Source organism: Ursus maritimus, unplaced genomic scaffold (genome assembly GCF_017311325.1).
Source record: "Ursus maritimus isolate PB19 unplaced genomic scaffold, ASM1731132v1 scaffold_6, whole genome shotgun sequence".
NCBI classification, from domain to species: domain Eukaryota; kingdom Metazoa; phylum Chordata; class Mammalia; order Carnivora; family Ursidae; genus Ursus; species Ursus maritimus.
Genome location: NW_024426774.1, coordinates 56783886 through 56803501, shown reverse-complemented (window position 1 = coordinate 56803501; position 19616 = coordinate 56783886). Strand labels below are relative to the sequence as shown.

Here is a 19616-nt window from a genome sequence, read left to right as displayed (position 1 = left end):
AACTGAAACATCAAGGAATTGCAGTCTTGCCACTGGAAATATCAAGCACATGCATATGTAGGCATTGATGGCTGTCTTGACTACCACCTAGCTGACAAAGATTGTAAGATGCCATCAATTTTAAGTTTTCAGAGATGTTAAGAAAAAATGTAAATCTTCGAATCAAAGAAAAACAGTAGCTAACAAAGCAAGTCCCTGTTCTCCTAATCAAAAATCTCAAATCAAAGGTTCTAATAGTACTTTAACATTTAGTACAAAAAAGCTTTCAAGCAATCAAAGTGTCCATACATAGCAGATAATCAAGAAACATCTAGTGGGCACCTGGGTGGCTCAGTCAGTTAAGCATCTGCCTTCGGCTTGGATCATGATCCCAGGGTCCTGGGACCAGTCCTCTCTCCCTCTCCCTCTGCCCTTCCCCCTGGCTTGTGCTCTGTCTGTCTCTCCCTCAAATGAATAAATAAAATCTTAAAAAAAAAAAAAGAAACATCTAGTGATTAACAGCTGCAGAATTCAGTGAGCCTAAGTTCTAAGTATTACCCAAGACAGATTTTTCTTATAACCCAGATTTTTAAGGTAAATGTATTTAGTTAAATCTAGAAATTGATTAATGTTTAAAAATTAAAAATACTGGGAATCAGTACACCCGGATTCTCATCTTGGCTCTGCTAATAATTACCAGTGTGACATGTTAATTAGCCATTTAAATTGTTTTATGCTGATTTTCCACAAATGTTAAATGAAATAATCTCCAAGAGTCTTTTTAGCTCTAAAACTCTATCATGCTTTGATGCTATTCAGGAGGTTTAAATGATGTACAGTAAATCCACAAGATAATAGAAGCAGTATCTGTTTATAACTTCATATATGTTTGTTTATTGTCCATTGGTTTAATGGTCAGAATTTTGTTTAGGGTAAAGTTAAAGGTTTGTTGGTTTTTTGGTTTTTTTTTTTTTTTGTCAGAAGTGCTGCCTGACACAAAAAATTGTAATGTGACTGCAATATTTCATAGGTTTTTAAAATTGGGCAATTTTAGCAGCTAAATTTGAATAATAAAAAAAATCTGTTTTTCTTTTACATACTTTATTTCATCAGTGCTAAGATATGCATCTTTTTATATTCTAGCTTCTCTGAAATCAAGATCCTACTTATAATAGATAGTATGTTAGAGTTTGACAATGTTCTTTCTTAGTTGCTCATAAAATAATAGTATGTCTAGTAACTAATGGCATTGGATTAGAGGAAGTTTGATAATTTAATATGGCTGTATAGACTTAAAGTCGTAATGTTGCTCATTTGAGTGGCTAATACATAGGATGACTATATATATCTTATATGTATCTCTCTTAAACTTTATAACCCATGAGGTAAGTGGTTAAATTCTATTTAATATATGGGAAAACTGGGGTTTACAGAGTTGCCTAAGATCACTTATGAAGTATTAAAGTTTGAATTCAAAACCAACCTTTTGTGACTCCAAAGTCTGTACAACTAAGCTATATACTCATAACATCTCTTCATTTTTGACCATAATACAACTAAAGATGATCAGCCCAGATGTAAAGTAGTCAACTTTACTGAAGGGCAATTTAGCAATGCTCATCTCATTAGATTCTACCTCCAGGAATTATTTCCCCTAGGATAATCAGAATTGTATACAAGAATTTACATAAAAAGTTTGTTTCTTTGTTTGTTTTAAAGAGAAAGAGCCAGTGGGAGATGGGGAGGAGGGTGGGAGTCGCAGAGGGAGAGGGAGAAAATCTTAAGCAGGCTACTCCCCAGGGCAGAGTCCAATGTGGGGTTCGATCTCATGACCCTGAGATCATGACCTGAGCCTAAATCAAGAGTCAGACACTCAACTGTTTGATCCAACTAGGTGCCCCTATACAAAGATGTTTGTAGGGGCGCCTGGGTGGCTCAGTCATTAAGCATCTGCCTTTGGCTCAGGGAGTGATCCCAGGGTCCTGGGATTGAGCCCCGCATTGGGCTCCCTGCTCCGCTGGGAGCCTGCTTCTTCCTCTCCCTTCCCCCCCTTGTGTTCCCTCTCTCGCTGGCTGTCTCTCTCTCTCTGTCAAATAAATAAATAAAATCTTAAAAAAAAAAAAGATGTTTGTAAAACATCATTAATGATAGTGAAAAATTATAAACAGCCTGAATACCCAAGAATGTAAGACAAGTTAAATAAAGTATGATGCATCTGTATTAATAGAATGCTAGGTAAACAGTTTAAAAATTATGTTTAAAAATGTTTTTAAAATATTTACATGGGGTGCCTGGGTGGCACAGCGGTTAAGCGCCTGCCTTCGGCTCAGGGCGTGATCCCGGCGTTATGGGATCGAGCCCCACATCAGGCTCCTCCGCTATGAGCCTGCTTCTTCCTCTCCCACTCCCCCTGCTTGTGTTCCCTCTCTCGCTGGCTGTCTCTATCTCTGTCAAATAAATAAATTTAAAAAATATATATATTTACATGAAAATATTCTCACAATTGAATATTAAGTTTAAAAAGCATGATTCTACAGTGATTGTCTCTGGGTGCCAGGATTGCTAATTATCTTTATTTTGTTTTTTATTTTTAAATCATTCTTTTTTATTGAGCTATAATTGACATGTAATGTATTAGTTTCAGGTATAAAACAATTATTTGATGTTTGTATACATTGTGAAATGATCTCCACAATAAGCCTAGTTAACATCCATCACCATACATAGTTAAAAAATTTTTTCTTACGACCAGAACATTTAAGATCTACTGCCTTAGCAACTTTCATATATGCAATATAGTATTACTAACTGTAGTCACCATGCCATACGTGATATCCCCATAACTTATTTATTTTATAACCGGAATTGTGTACCTCTTGAACTCCCTTCAGCCATTTTTTCCACATCCTACTCCCAGTCTCTGGCAACTACCAATCAGTCTCTGTATCTGTGAGCTTGGTTTTTGGGTTTTGGGGGGGTTCTGTTTTGTTTTTAGATTCCACATACAAGTAAGATCATATGGCATTCGTCTTTGTCTGACTTATTTCACCTAGCATAACGCCTTCAAGATCCATTCATGTTGTCACAAATATCAAGATTTCATTCTTTTTTTTATAGCTGAATAATAAGCCACTGAGATTGTGTGCGTGCGTGTGTGTGTGTATCACAGTTTTTTTATCCACTCATCCATCAGTGGGCACTTAGGTTGTTTCCATACCTTGGCTGTTTTAAGTAATGCTGCAATGGGGGCACCTGGGTGGCTCCGTTGGCTGGGTGTTTGACTCTTGGTTTTGGCTCAGGTTGTGATCTCATGAGTTGTGGGATTGAGCCCTGTGTTGGGCTCCATACTAAGCAGGAAGTCTGCTTGGGGATTCTCTCCTTCTGCCCCTCCCCAACTTGAGCACCGTGAGTGTTAACACACTCACATGTTAACATACACGTGTGTGGCCTCTCTCTCTCAAATAAATAAATCTTTAAAAATAATAATAATAGAGGCGCCTGGGTGACTCAGTCAGTTAAGCATCTGCCTTCGGCTCAGGTCATGATCCCAGAGCCTGGAATAGAGCCCTGCATGGGGCTCCCTGCTCAGCTGGGAGCATGCTTTTCCCTCTCCCTCTGCCTGCCACTCCCCCTGCTTGTGCTGTGTCTCTCTCAAATGAATAAATAAAATATTTAGTAATAATATAATAATAATGCCTCAGTGAACTTGGAGGTGCATACATCTTTTTGAGTTAGTTTTTTGCATTCTTCAGATAAATACCCAAAAGTGGAATTTCTGGATCATATGGTAGTTCTATTGTTAATTTTTTTGAGGAACCTCCATCCTGTTTTCCACAGTGGCTGCATCAGTTTACATTCCTACCGACAGTGCCCAAGGGTTCCCTTTTCTCCAGATCCTCACCAACATTTCTTATTCCTTGTCTTTTTGATAATAGCCATTCTGACAGGTGTGAGGTAATAATTCCTTGTGGTTTTAATTTGCATTTCCTTGATAATTAGTGATGTTAAGCATCTTTTCGTGTACCTATGGCCATTTGTGTATCTTTTTTGAAGGAAAAAGGTCTGTTTAAATTGTCTGCCCATTTTTTAATTGGATTGCTATTGAGTTGTGTGAGTTCTTTATTTATTTTGGATATTAACCCCTTCTCAGATACATGATTTGCAAATATTTTCTCCCATTCAGTAGATTGCCTTTTCATTTTGTGGATGGTTTCCTTCACTCTGCAGAAACTTTTTAGTTTGATATAGCCCCACTACTTTATTTTTGCCTTTGTTGCCTTTGCTTTTGGTATCAAATCCAAAAAAATCATCAGCAAGACCATTGTCAAGGAGCTTACCACCTGTATTTTCTTCTAGGAGTTTTATGGTTTCAGATTTTATGTTCAAGTCTTTAATCCATTTTGAGTTAATTTTTGTGTATAGTGTAAGATAGGCATCCAGTTTCATTCTTTTGCATGTGGCTGTTCAGTTTTCCCAGCACCATTTATTGAAGAGACTGTCCTTTCCCCATTGTATATTATTGGCTCCTTTCCTGTAAATTAATTGACCATTTATGCTTGGATTTATTTCTGTGCTGTTTTGTTCTTTTGATCTGTGCCTGTTTTTTATGCCAGTACCATACTGTTTTGATTACTATAGCTTTGTGATATAGTTTGAAATCAGGGAATGTGATGCCTCTGATTATTTTTCTTTCTCTTTTCCTCTCTATGTATTTTCTAAAATTTTTGTAATAAATATGAATCTCATTTATAATCAGAAAAAAGTTTGTTTCTGTGTGCTCTTAAGACCAAAGCAGTCCTTCATTGTCTGTGTAGCTAACTGGAATCCCTAAAGGTCTGTAGACTCATGGAATTTAGAACCAGTAGGATTTTTTTTTTTTTAAGATTTTATTTATTTATTTAAGAGAGAGAGAGAGAGAGCATGAGTGGTGGGGGTGGGAGGGAAGGGCAGAGGGAGAAGGAGAAGCAGACTCCCCGCTGAGCAGGGAGCCTGATGCAGGCCTCTATCCCAAGACCCTGGGATCATGACCTGAGCTGAAGGCAAACGCTTAACCAGGCGCTCCTAGAGCCAGTAGGATCTTAAAGATAATATACTCTAATCACCAATTTTAGAACTAGTGGGATTATAAAATGCTCTCCCCACATTTCAAACATGAGGCATTTGAGAGGTTTTTAAAAATATAATAATAGTTAACATTTATCTGGTGCTCAGTACATTACTCTATTTCACTTAATCTTTATCCTTGTGAGAGTTGGTCTATTTTTATCCCCATTTTATAAATGAGGAAACTGAGGCTTAGAGAGATTGAGTAACCTCGTCCACAATTAGGTGATATATCTGGTATTTGAACCAGGGTCTTTCTTACTCCAAGGTTCTTAAGTGCCATGTAGTGGAATACAGTATAGCTTTTTAAGTGACCTGTTCAATGTTACTTTGCTTATTATTAGTGGAAGAAGGATTAATAGCCTGATGTCTTGACTACAAATTCAGCGTTCATTTAATTAACCTGGTCTGTTTTAGAGAAAGTGTTGATTTGTAACCAGTTTAAATGCAGTACCCAATTCTATTCTATTATGTCCTATCAACATGACAAAACATCTATCATTATCACTTATACATTTCAATTATATCTTTTAAGCGAAGAATTTTTGTTTAATCCTCTTAAAACCTTGGGTGATGAAAATGTTCTGGAATTAGATAGTGTTGATGGTTCACAACCTGTGAATATAGTAAAAACCACTGAACTGTATACTTTTAAAAAATCTTTCCTTGCTTAAGATTGCAGGAGTTTAAAAATAGTTATATTAAAACCTTAAAAATCTCAGTGAAACCTAAAAATTTTGTAATATTTTTTTTAAGTTTCACATTATACCAAATAAATATGCTTACTGTTGATTACCTCTTCCTTGACCATGAATGCTACTTCCCAGTTGAACCAAAACTATACAATGACAGGGAAGTAAAAGAAATTAAATATCAGAGGAATAGTAATAGCTATCTAAAGCCAGAAGTTGGCTACTTTTTGGAAGAAAAAGGAATTTGAACTATAAACATTATGGGTATTTGTGCTCTTTATTAATGTTATCATTTAAGAATTGATATCCATTGGTGGTCATTACCTGTTGTTATCCAAAAATATATTATAAGATTACAAATTAATCCAAGAAAATACTCTTCCAATTCTGATGTGATTAATTGTTTTGTTGTAAGGTAAGTGAGCATTGGAGAAAACCAGTTTAATTTTTTTTAAACAAAATATAATAGTTTTGAATTTTCTATAAATGTTAATTGTCAAGGATTTAAAGGATTATTGCCACAGATGTTTAATATCTTTCCACATACAAATTTGGAAGACATTTGTTATCAGTTCTATAAAACTATAAGAAATAAAAATTTTTTAAATGTTTTTCCCAGGTTATTTTGCGATTAGCAAATATGAAGAATATATATAATATACATATGGACATCATACCTTATGGGAATATATTCTAATACGAATGGAAATTAAATGTAATCCAGTTTTAGGCAGTAAAGATATATTTCCTATGTGTCAAGATTTTCTACAGTTTCTAGTCAACATTAATATTTTAAGTAATCTCATAAAACTATAGTCTTATTCCTGATTTCTTTTGTTTTGACAGATAATAAAACCATTGATTAATTTATAAATATAGATTATATGGGGTTTTTTTCAGTTCCTAATTCTGTGTTTTTGCTTTTAAGCATCGAATGTTATCAAGACAAGAAGAACTTAAAGAAAGAGCACGAGTTCTGCTTGAGCAAGCAAGAAGAGATGCAGCTTTAAAGGCAGGGAGTAAGCAGAATACCAACACAACCACACCACTCTGCAACAGGCAGCTAAGTGATGTGAGGAACATTCGTTAAAAAGCCATAAATTATTCATTGCAATCATGGGGGTGAGGGGAGTAATTTATTTATGCTTTTGCTAGGTTATTTTTTTGTAAGTTTTTAATTTCAGTTAGTTAATGTACAGTGTTACATTAGTTTAGGTGTACAATATAGTGATTCAACAATTCTATACATCACCTGGTGCTCATCATGACAAGTGCACTCCTTAATTCCCATCACCTATTTCACCCATCCCTGCACCCACCTCCCCTCTGGAAACCATCAGTTTGTTCTTGCTAAATCATTTTTCCACAGACTTTGTATATGGAGTGGGGGATGGGGCAGGGGGAGAGGTAACTTGGTACATTTATTGAGCTGATAAATTCATACTTGGAAGAACATGTTGTAATTATTCCTATACAGCTGTGTTAGCTATGAGGAAGAGTAAGATTTTGGAATATAATTTCTACATATACATGAATAATCTATTTTTCTTAATTTACATTTTATAATTTAATTGTACTTCGTTTAAGATTATATTTTATCTATGGAGGTTAATTTTGTTGGAAATATTAGAGTATAATAATGATGCCTACCATTTATTGAATAGCTACCATTTAATGCAGGCTCCATAATGAATGTTTTATATAATTTTTATTTTACTTAACCCCATGAAAAAGATGTTCAACTACTTTCCACATAAGAAAACTGAGGCTGGTAGGTAAGGTAATTTGTACAAAGTTGCAGAGTTAGTAAATGATGAATCCAGGATTTGAACTTGAGCCTTCTCAGACTATAGAATCAGTGCTCTTTTCTATCATACGCTGCCATCCCTATGTTAAACCACATTTTAGAGGCACCTGGGTGGCTCAGTCAGTTAAGCGTCTGCCTTCGTCTCAGGTCATGATCCCAGGGTCATGGAATCGAGTCCCACATTGGGCTCCCTGCTCAGCTAGGAGCCTGCTTCTCCCTCTCCCTCTGCCTGCCGCTCACCCTGCTTGTGCTCTCTCCCTTTCTCTCTCTGTCAAAATAAATAAAATCTTTAAAAATAAATAAATAAAAATAAAAAAATAAACCACATTTTATACATATTTTTGTGTAGTGCTTCACAAGTAATAATGAATATATAATAATAGAAGCCCTTAAATTTAAGGGGGCAGGAAAGTCTTCATGAATCTGAAAACTATGACATCCTGCCTTACCATCAAACTCACATATACAAAACTGCATGTTCTTTTTTTTTAAATTGAGATTTTATTTTTTTCAGAGCAGTTTCAGGTTTACAGCAGAATTGAGGGGAAGGTACAGAGATTTCCCATATACACCCTGCACCTACACATACACGGCCTCTCCTTTTAACGACATCCCATACCAGAGTGATACATTTGTTAGAACTAATAAACCTACACTGACAAATCATAATCACCCAAAGTCCATAGCTTACATTATGGTTTCCTTTTGGTGTTTTACATCCTATGAATTTGGACAAATGTGTAATGAAATGTATCCATCATTATGGATTTTCTAAGAATTTTCTGTTGCACCTGTTCATCCCTTCCACCACTCCCAAGCCCTGCAACCTGATAATTTTGCCTTTTTCAGAATGTCATATAGTTGGAATCATATAGTATATAACCTTTTCTGATTGGCTTCCTTCACCTAGTAATTTAAGGTTCTTCCATGTTTTTCACAGCTAGAAAGATAATTTCTTTTTAGCGCTGGATAATATCCCATTGTCTGGATATACCACAGTTTATCCATTCACCTACTAAAGGACATCTTGTTTACTTCCAGTTTTTGGCGATTATGAATTAAGCTGCTGTAATCATCCATGTGCAGGTTTTTGTATGGACGTAAGTTTCTGGCTCCTTTGGGTAATTACCAGGGAGCGTGGTTGTTAGATCTTATGGTAAGAGTATGTTTACTTTTATAAGACATTGCCAAATTATCTTCCAAAATCACTGTCCCATCTTGCATTCCCACCAGTAGTGTGTGAGAGTTTCTTGTGGTGCTCCACATCTTCATCAACATTGAGTGTTGTCAGTGTTCCAGATTTTGGCCATTCTAATAGGTGTTTAGTGCTATCTCATTGTTTTAATTTACATTTCCCTGATGACAAATGATGTGGAGCATCTTTTCATATGCATATTTGCAATCTGTAGATCTTCCTTTGGAGAGGTGTCTGTAGGGGTAATTGGCCCATTTTTTAATCAGGTTGGGTTTTTTGTTTTGTTTTTGTTTTGTTTGTTTTATTGTTCAGTTTCAATAGTTCTTTGTGTATTTTGGATAGAGTCTTATCAAATGTGTCTGTTGCAAATTGAGTGTCCCTACTGATGAACATAGAATATCTCTTCATTTATTTAATCTTTGATTTCCTAATATTCCTCATAGATCTTGTACATATTTTGTTAGATGTCACTAATGTGAATAGTATTTTGTTCTTGATTTCAAATTCCGCTTGTTCACTGCTGGTATATAGGAAAGCAGTTGTCTTTTGTATATTAACCTTGTATCCTACAGCCTTACTATAATTGCTTATTAGTTCCAGGAGATTCTTTTTTTTCCCTATTCTTTCAGATTTTCTACATAGGTGATCATGTTGTCTGTGATCAGGCACTTTTATTTCTTTCTTTCCATGCATATGTTTAAACATTCCTTTCAGATACGAGCTTAATAACCTCTGACCTTGAGGAGTGTTTTTCAGTTTTCAGGTGGCCTGCAGTAATAATTTTATTTTTAATGAAAAGGAACATAATAGAATGGAATAAAAATCTCAAAATTCATCACATACAGTATGCACAGTATTTTTGTCTGAAATTCCTTTTAGTGATGTGGATATATGCTCTTCCTCAATCTTGATACAAAACATATTTTTAAGAAAACAAAAACAAACATATTTTTAAACTGTAGATCATGATAAAAATGAGAAACCCAAATTTAGGGGGCTGTCTTTGAAGAAGTTTTGTAGCCTCTATGTCAACTCTTTCAGTGCCTAGCCATCTGTTATATCATCTATTTGTTGATCATTTGTCAGATATATATTGAGTGTCTGAACTGAGTATATTCATGGTGACAGAAAAGGCTAAGCTTCTTCGAACATCATGGAGCTTACATTAGGTGAGAAGAAACAGATAATAATCAATAACTAGAGTGTGAAAACTGTGTGGCATAGTAGAGGATAATTTAAATAAGTGAGGGCTTGAGTGATTTGAGGAGGGGACGTTTGAACTAAGATTTGATGGGTGAAAAGGACCCAGTCAAGTGAAGAACCACAGAATGAATTATCTCTTTAAAAAGAAAGTTATTTTGGGGGCACCTGGAGGGCTCAGTCAGTTAAGCATCAGACTCTTGATTTCGTCTCAGGTCATGATCTCGGGGTCGTGAGATTGAGCCCGATGTCGGGCTCAGTGTTGGGTGTGGAGCCTGCTGAAGATTTTCTCTCTCCCTCTCTTAAGAAAAAAAAAAAGTTATTTTGTTGATGCTATATTTTATTTGTGATAAACTTTGTTTCATAATTATTTCAGGCTCTAAAAATTATGGAGAATGTATATAGCTCTATATTGTTCCAATGTGTTTATTTTAAATTCAGAATACCTGAGATTTAAATGATCTATTATCATTGAATGTTTATTGAGCACTTACTGTTTATCAAGCAGGATTCTAAGTGATTTAACATGGATTTTCTCATTTAATCTCCACAATAATTGTCTGGTTAAGTTTTATCATCCATATTTTACAGTTGAGAAAACTGACAAATTAATGAATCTCACCCATGGTCACACAGCTAATAAATAACAGAGCCAAGAATTGAACCTAGACATTTTGATTTCAGAGATTTTGTTTTTAAAGCATTGTGTTATATTTCCTTCTTCTTTGTTTTTCTGACATCCTTGTGAAGTAGAAATTGATACTATTGTTTTATCTTTTGTAGAGATTAAGAAAATGAGTTAGGAAATGTTTAAATTTACCTAGGGTTGTGGACAGTGACAAATGAGGCTTAGAATTCAAGTATCCTGACTTTTTTAAAAGGTGGTGTTTAGTTTTTCACTTAGTTCAAACTTTCAACAGGTATTTTATTGGTTGTCCCTTCCGTTTAAGGCACTAGTAATTTATACTCTTTATTTTTCAAATAAAACTTAAACTTTTATCTAAATTATATTAGTGTGAATTCAACATCAGAAGTTACTTACTAAAACATCTCTCTTTTTAAGATTTTATTTTTACGTAATCTCTGCACCCAGTGTGGGGCTCAAACAAACAACTCCAAGTCTCATGCTCTACTGACTGAGCCAGACAAGTGCCCCAAAACATCTCTTATTCTATGTTGTGACATCTTCCCATATCTGTAAAATATATAACTTGGATTTTAAGAAACGTGATGCTGGTGATGTTCTATTGATGACTCTTTTATATTGCTGGTCACATGTAACTTGCCACACTTTTCTGGAAAGCAGTTAGACTTCATCAAGAAATGTTCATTCCCCTTCACCCAGTAATTCTATTAACAAAGATCCATATGCAGGTTTTCATCACAATGTTATTTGTAATAGCAAAAACTACAAAATGGTAATTGTGCAAAATAGGGAATGATGAAATAATTATAACATAAATATACTTGTGTAGCCATTAAAACTTATCTATACAATAATGTCTTGAAAGAATATTGAAAGGACATAGGAGAATGCTCACAATGTCCTTTTGTATAAAAAGAAGGATATAAAACATATATGGCATATAAGCTCCATTTTGAAATAAAAGACACTATTTTTTATATGCTTTGAAAAGGACAGAAAGGAAAACCATCAAAATAGTAGCAGTATTTATCTCTAAGGGATAGTATAACAAGTGGCTTTTATGGGGTTTTTTCCCTTTATTCTTTCTGTTTTAAAAATATGACATGTTAAGATAAATATTTTAAACTAGGGAAATTTTTGGTATCCAAAATAAGTATTTTTAGCACATTGTTTTCTTAGTGTATCCAAACAAACTTGACTTCAGTATTTCTAGGATAACATGTGTATGTGTGTGTGTGTTAAGGAGAGAGACGTGGTAAGAACTCTTCACTTCTATAGTTGTTGATACTAGCTTGTGCCTAGGTGTGAAATAAATGGCAGATTTAATAGTAGCAGTCCTGTTAACACTAAGAAGACATGAAATTCTCAATGACTGTTGTTTGTGATTGATGAGTAATAATCATGGTATGTCATAAAATATCTCATTGTTTCTTGGACTTCCACCAATGTGACTTGGGTTGTCTTGTATTCATTTATTGTTATAGTTGTTTTTTCCCAGAAAGAGTGGCTCCATGCTGCATGGCTAGCTGGCTGCATGTCAAGCTGGTCACTTTGTTGCATTTGTTTCCCGCTTACCCAAAGTTATATCCTATTGCAAATGACACTATGCTTTAAACAGTCCCAAAGATATTTTCTTAATCCTTCCTCTTTCAGGTTATCTTTTGCTGCATTAAAAAATCACCTTACTGGCATGAAACAGCCATTGGTTATGCTCACAGATTCTGTGATTTAGGCATTGGGATAGGATACTGTGGGAATGGGTTATTTCTTTTCCACGATGTCTGGGACTGGGTTCTGGCCAGGACCTCTGCTACACCATCAGTTGGAATACCTACACATAGCCACTCCATATGGTTTCTCCACTTGGGCTAGTTTGGGCTTCCTCACAACATGGTGGCTGAGTCTGTGAGCAAATGTCCCAAAGAGTAAGGCAGACCTGCATGGCATTCTTATGATCTAGCTTTAAATTCATGTTGCATCACTTTGCTATACTAGTGGCCTAACCAGACACAAAGCTCTACCCAGGTTTAAGGAGCAGAGACATAGACCCCACACCACTGAATGAGAGGAGTGTGGAAGTCATGGTATAGGAAGAGTACGTGGCATTGGAGATAATGTTGCAGCCTCTTCTCAGTTATAGTGTAAACTCCATTTGGGGCGCCTGGGTGGCTCAGTCGGTTAAGCATCCGACTCTTGATTTCAGCTCAGGTCATCATCTCGGGGTCATGAAATTGAGCCGAGTGTTGGGCTCCTCTCTCCCTTTTCCCCTCCAAACCCCCCCAGAATAAAATGAAAAATAAACTCAGTTTTAAAACTTTTCTTGTGCATTCTACTATAACTCATTTTTCAGATAAGTCAAGCCCAGTATAGATGTGTTATTAAGAGCATCAATTTCATGAACTAAACAGTATATTCTATGACTATTGTTCTAGTTTTGACACGTAATACTCTGCGGGGCTTATAGCTTATATTAATGAAATGATATAAGAAGGAGAATATAAAATGGCAGACCAGTCCAGTTGCACAAATACAGAAGTTAGACCTTCCTATTGCTTTTTAGATTTTCAGTTTAGTATGTTGTTTGATATCAGCTTGATATTTTTTCCAAGGACATAATAGTTTTCTTAATTTGAACATTTTCTTTATCATTCCTGGTAACTCTTATACATACAGATTAAAATTACTTAGCAGTACTGTCCATATCTTGGAAAACTAATATAGACAACTTGGGACACAAAAGGAAAAGGAAAAGTGCCCAGTTTCATCTCTGGAGCAATTGGATGTGAATTAAGGGATACTAAAACTGGAAAACGCATAATTTATCTAAATCTGTTTTTCCATTTATAAAATGGATGTGAAATTCTTTTTTTTCCTTGTGTGACATTCAAATTAATAGGTGTCCACGGTGAAGGGGGTAAGGGAACCATGACTAATGCGATTCCCATTTCAGTGTCAGCATCTCTTTCACTCTGAAGAGATCAAAAGACTTCTGGTAACTAAAAAGAAGGTCTAACTGAAAAAAAAAGCTGTCATCTAATTTAGTGAACTGATTGATACTATTTTCACTTGTTTATGTGCTTTAATTTGTGCCTTAGTGTACAGTGCTCTTACTTTAAATTTTATTGTAAATTATCTTGCCCATCTAATGTATGCTACTGTACTGAAAGTTGAGTTGCTTGAGGGGAGAGATATACCTGCTGCTACCCACTGCTTTTTGTGTTCTTAGTTTACCTGAGAATTTCCATGAATTAAAAAAAAAAAAAAATTGGTACCCAGGAATGACCTTAAGAATTGAATAAATGAGACATTGACCTTAAATCTTTAAGAGTTCACTGAAGAGCTTACTATTCCATACTCAAGATTGACTCCACACTGATTTAGGACCTTGTCAGCAGTTTCTGTCTTTTCTCCTTCTGAACGTTTTCTTTTCTTTTCTTTTCTTTTCTTTTCTTTTCTTTTTTTTTTTTTTTTTTTTTTTTTTTGAGAGAAAGAGAGCGTGAGCAAGTGGAGGGAGGGAGAGAGAATCTTAAGCAGGCTCCACTCCCAGCACCTAGCCCAGTGTGGGGCTTGATCTCATGACCCTGAGATCATGACCTGAGCTGAAATCAAGAGATGGATGCTTAACTGACCAAGCCACCCAGGACCCCTCACCTTATTTCTATAAAACTAACCTAGGACCTTCTGATGAACACCAAGAAAAATGAGAAGAGCTATTTTAATAATTGATGTTGGAGTACTTGAGGCATATAGTGCATGGGATAGTGTCCATGTATGAGTACAGGTTACCTCCTTTTAAGATTTTTCTATCTAGTTCCGGGCTGAGAGAAAGTAAGAATTTACAAAGGATTCAGAGAAATAAAGGATTGAAAGCAAATATCTACATATATGGAAAGACAGGCTTATAAAATACAAAGAAGAGAAAACTGGGAAATAGTGCAAGTACTAATTTGAGTATATGAAAGCTCAAAATCTTTCTGGTAACTCCCGCTTACCAACAGAGTAAACTTCCCAACTTTGCAGCATGGCCTTATACCAAGGTCCTTGCAAATCCTGTTCCCTCCCTTTCTGTCCTCATCTCTTTCCTCTCTCTCATTATTCATTCCATGTTTGAACTCTACTAAGTTGCTTGCAGAGAGAATGTGGCATACTCTTCAATTCCTGCATCAAGCATTGGCTGTTCTCTCCCTGAAATGCCCCCTTTTCCTTGTTAGTTTCCACCTATATACCTCTTCTAGGAGTATCTGTGTCATGACTCCTAGCAGTAAAGCTAATTCTCCTTCCTGTATCTTTTTCTAATATGCTATACATATCTCTCCCATTGCATTTATCCCATACCATTATCTAATTACACATCTTCCTCCCACTCAGCTGTGAGCTACTCAAAGTACAAGAACCTGGTATTCCCATCACCAAGTTTTAAGTAAAATGTTTGTTCAATGAATAAATGAAGGGAATAATGACAGGATATTTTTCATATTTTCTCGGTGTCAACTAATAAAAACATGAAAAATTTGGGTTACTATAGGGAGTTTCTTGGTAGTAAAGGTTTGTAAACAGGGAAGATGTCTCTCTGAAAGTCTTTAAAGCAGACTTGATTATCACTGAGCAGAAAAATTTGAAGTGTCCATCCCCATTTCTTGAATCAGTTACAGGGATGACATTGGCCACTTTGGGACTTAAGGTTCCCTGTATCATCCTTTTCTTCCTTTCTTGAATCCTACATTGTGATACCTTTCTTTTTTGTTATGATGTGTACGCTCCAAATCCTTACCACACACCTGTCCTTCCCATATGCTGGGACCTCTGATTAGAGTTCACCTCCCAACTCTGCCTTGAAGCACACTACTCTACCAAACATTCCCTCTTGTATAAATTAATATAGATTTAGGCTAGAAGGCTGGGAAGCAATTTCTAAGACACTAGAAACAACTCTTGGTAATATTATCTGGTGGATCCTTATGTACACACTCTACTTAAGTTATCCTCAGGGTAGATTCAAGTTGTAATTTATTTTAAATGGCAACTCACAAACACAGATATTATAAACCTTTTAATTTTTCTTAATTTTTGTCAAGCCCCTATTGTATGTTTTAATGAGAACTTGCTAAGCTAGCACATACTGGATTTAGATCTCTTTTAGTAATTTATATGATTCATTTGTGTGTCTGTGCCTTTAGATGTTCATTTAACCTGTTTCAGGTGTTTCCCAAAATTATTTTTCTATGGGAAACAGATTTCGTTGCTTTGAATCACTGTGATTTATATTTTTTTGCTTCCTATTCCTATTGTTCTGTGAAGATTTTCATATGTTACATTTTATTAATGCAAATTTTAGGTATGATACTTGTTTTGTTCATGATTTTCCACATGGCACTTAAAATAATTTTTTTCAAAGTACAACTTGAGTTTGGCAAGTTCGCCAGTCTAGCCATTATATAATCCAAAGGAGCCTCCTTCATTAAATAGTATATTTAAACACACACTCTGAGAAAAATGTAATAGTTTTTTTTCAAGAAAAAATTCCTTTATTATTTTTCATTACCCAGTTTCCCCAAACTCTCTCTTCCCAAGAAATGCACAAATAGAATTTAACAATCTAGTCTATTTCAGACTCTTTTGCTTATTACTTTGCTTTAGAATATAATTGCTTTTTAAAAAATACATTTAATAAATCCATTACTTTTAAAAATGCTTGTGTAATTATATAGATCGGTGAAGGAGATGTTTGCGGTTATGTGCTAAAGTTTAGGATCAATACACTCCAAGAATAAGGGATGAGAATCCTGCTGCCCACAGTCCTTGAAATTGTTAGAATATTTGTGAAGGCTGGGAAGAATGATGCCATATAAGTTTAATTATTACTTTTATATTTTTAAGAAAGAAAATCTATTTTGTAAGCAGAAAGTCCAAAAAGAATTGCAATTAATTCTTTAACTTGTAAATATGTTTGTTTTCAGTTTTTTCAGCTGTAAATTACATAGCATAAGAAAATGGTTTGCAGATTCTTTTTGGCACCCAGACTTTTTTTTTTTTTTTTTAAAGAAAGATCAGAAAAGAATGACAACATTATTATAAAACAGACTTAAAGTTTTTTCCCCAATTTTAATCTGCAAGGATAATGAGTGACTCATTACAATCAATTGGGGTAGGAGCCCATCCTCACATAATAGGATCAAACTACAAGATATTAGCAAGTCCTAGCTTTGCGGTGTTCACCTTTAAAGATTTGCAGGAATATGTGAATCCTTTAAAGAAAACTGTACATGGGGAAGGAATTTCAGTTTGATCAGTCTTTAGTTAACTATAAGGACCAGTAATTTAAAAAAAAAAAAATACGGTGACCCTTTTTCTTTTTTCTCTGCTGGTCTTTGGTAATGAATCCAAAAGGCTTATTTGGTGAGAACCAAAAGAATGCAAGCTGCTCATCTGCAAATTAAACCTTTAACAGGTATTTTGTTGCTGTGAAGAGGTAGGACATCAACCTTGTAGTTTTGATGTTAATTGGAAAATATTGATTTAAATGGGACTAGTCTGTCATGCTGATAATTGTAGCAGATTTAGATAAGATCACTAACTAGATCTTTTCCAGATAATAAAAGAAGCAGTTATACCATCCAACTGGTAAAAAACACTAACCATCATTTTGGTAATCCCTGAAGATAGAAACTTTTTGCATAGTTTTTATGTTTATGTGTATCCTAAGTATGTGCCATCATAAAAATGTATATATATAGGATTGTATTCTATGTTTATGAACACTGGCTGTTACAATGAAATGGCTAGCCTCTAGGAATTAAGGTCTCTTGAAAATTAAGCTCAAGCTAAAATTTTTATTTTTCCAAATTACACATATTATCAATTCTATTACTAGGAAGAAGTAGGTTAACTTTGCATTTTAGTAGAAGAACATCAGATATTATAAAAAGAAATCTAAAACCTTTAATAGTATATGGAGTGAGAACTTTGTCTTATTTAAGGATTTTTATTTTCTATATGAGCTGGAATGTCTATACCCAGGGCACTAAGATGAACATGTATTCCTTATTTCTTACTCCAACACAATTGACAGAAGATTTAATGTACATAATCCGTTTCAGACCAGTAAGACACTTTAAATGTATAGCTAATCTTTTTTACAGTTGCATTTTATGAGAGAAGAATGCCAGTGTACTTCTATGTTCGGCATAAATGCCTCTGTACAAGGCAGTGGTTTTTATTCATTATGATTTAAATAATAGTTTATCTATTATGTCTAAATTTCAGTTGATTTGAAGTCTGCTATCTTAACAATGGCTACTAGACTTTTTAGAAAACATATTGTTAGCTTGCTAGCATATCTTCACAGTCACACAAAACACCATCATTGTTAGAAGGGGAAAAAAAACTCAAGCATCTTTTCTATTATGTGGCCAAAAACCCCTGTCTCAAAAGTCTTATTTATTTGAGATTGCTGTGAATTCATGAAGCTAAGGCTAGATGTCTTAGCATCAGGAACACTCCTTTTATGCGACTATTAATGGCCATAGACATTTTCCATATGGCTGTTCAGTGCAGTGTTGAACATCCCAGGATGATATCACCATTACTAAGAGCTGTATTTTATATTGCCTATTTTGTTATTGCTCAGCATGCATGAGGGTAGAGTTTAAATCTTTATTCATTTCATTTTTTAATGTTTCTTTTGTTCTCCTTATCATGTTCTGGCTTTCCCAAGGATATATGCCTTGAACAAAAAGTCACATGTGCATTACTAATTGTATGCTATTGTATTTACAGTTCCTAGTGGTGGCACTGTGAAGCTACTAATTCCTTTGCTTCACTTGATGTAAAATAATCTGAGTGTCTTTGATAGCAGTGAAACAGTATTAATTGTTTTGTACATTTTTTGGTCACTCTTCTTAGGTGGTCTTCATAATCTATTAGAACTTTCAGCCAGATTTTTGTAATGTCATGCCTCCAGCAGTGATTAAATTGGTAATTAATGAACAGTCCTTGGCAATGTAAACCACATCCCGTTAATTTTCCCTTTTGAGTTTTTAGAAGTTGTCTTCTGTGTCAGAAATCATTGCGCCACCTTGCTATGGCCCCTTGGCATGAAACCACAACGACTTGATTTTTGCAGCCATTAGTAGATCAGAGCAGTAATTTCACAGTATTTTGGTCAAGGTAATTATAATACCAAGAACTGAGTAGATTTGAAAATTCACGAAAGAAGTCCAGGAATACCAGGTGAGCTTCCTTGTGTTCACTGGAACGTTATGATTAGTTTAATTGGTCTTTGTTTGATTTTAGCCGCAGAAACTATTTGTGCCACAGCAGTGCAGTGACTTTATACTTGAGTGTTTCTGACCTTCTTTGACAGGGGTGGGTGCAAAAATGAGCCCTTTGAAATAGTCCCCTTCCCAAAAGGGGGTTAAACTGCATTTAAAAAATTATAGAAAAGAAAGCTCTCTAATTAATTTCTTAATATCTTACTCTATTTTGTGAAATGCTTAGCAAGTATATTTTCTCTGTATATTTAAAATATTTGCAACCTTTTTATGTATATTTTTTTAACTATTAATTTTCCCTGCTTCTGAGATTGTTGATGCACTGTTTCGATATTATAAAAGAACCTTGCAATGCCTTAATGAGAGTGGAAGTGAAATGCGGCTTTCCTTTTTGTCACAAAGTAGATAAAAGTATTCCCATACTTGACTGATTGCTTATATGTGTATTAACCCTTGGTGATACATCGTGCACATTAGAATTTAAAGAGTCACTTGCCTGTTGGCTTCTGAAAGGATTGTCTTGGTCACCTTTTCTGGAAGCCCTTAATGAAACCAAATAGTTTGCTTGGAGTTTGGACCTAACCATCGGGGTGTTTCATGCAGTCTTGTCAGTTGATGTTCATGAATTGACTTGAACAAAGATCAAAGTGTTCCTCCAAATGAAGAATCTGTGAGACAGCTCCTTCAATTGCGCCACAAGAGCTAATCAAGCCATCAGTTCTTT

The 19616-nt window shown here is 35.0% G+C and overlaps 1 protein-coding gene across 5 annotated transcripts in view; it reads left to right on the top strand.

Annotated features, from left to right (window-relative positions):
* The window catches only part of EHBP1 (EH domain binding protein 1), a 327617-nt gene that overhangs the window by 234859 nt on the left and 73142 nt on the right, over positions 1–19616 (top strand). For all 5 annotated transcript variants that reach the window (XM_040623431.1, XM_040623432.1, XM_040623430.1 and 2 more), the window contains exon 14: positions 6703–6846. In XM_040623431.1, coding sequence (XP_040479365.1) covers positions 6703–6846 — 144 coding nt within the window. The remainder of the gene's footprint in view (positions 1–6702; positions 6847–19616) is intronic.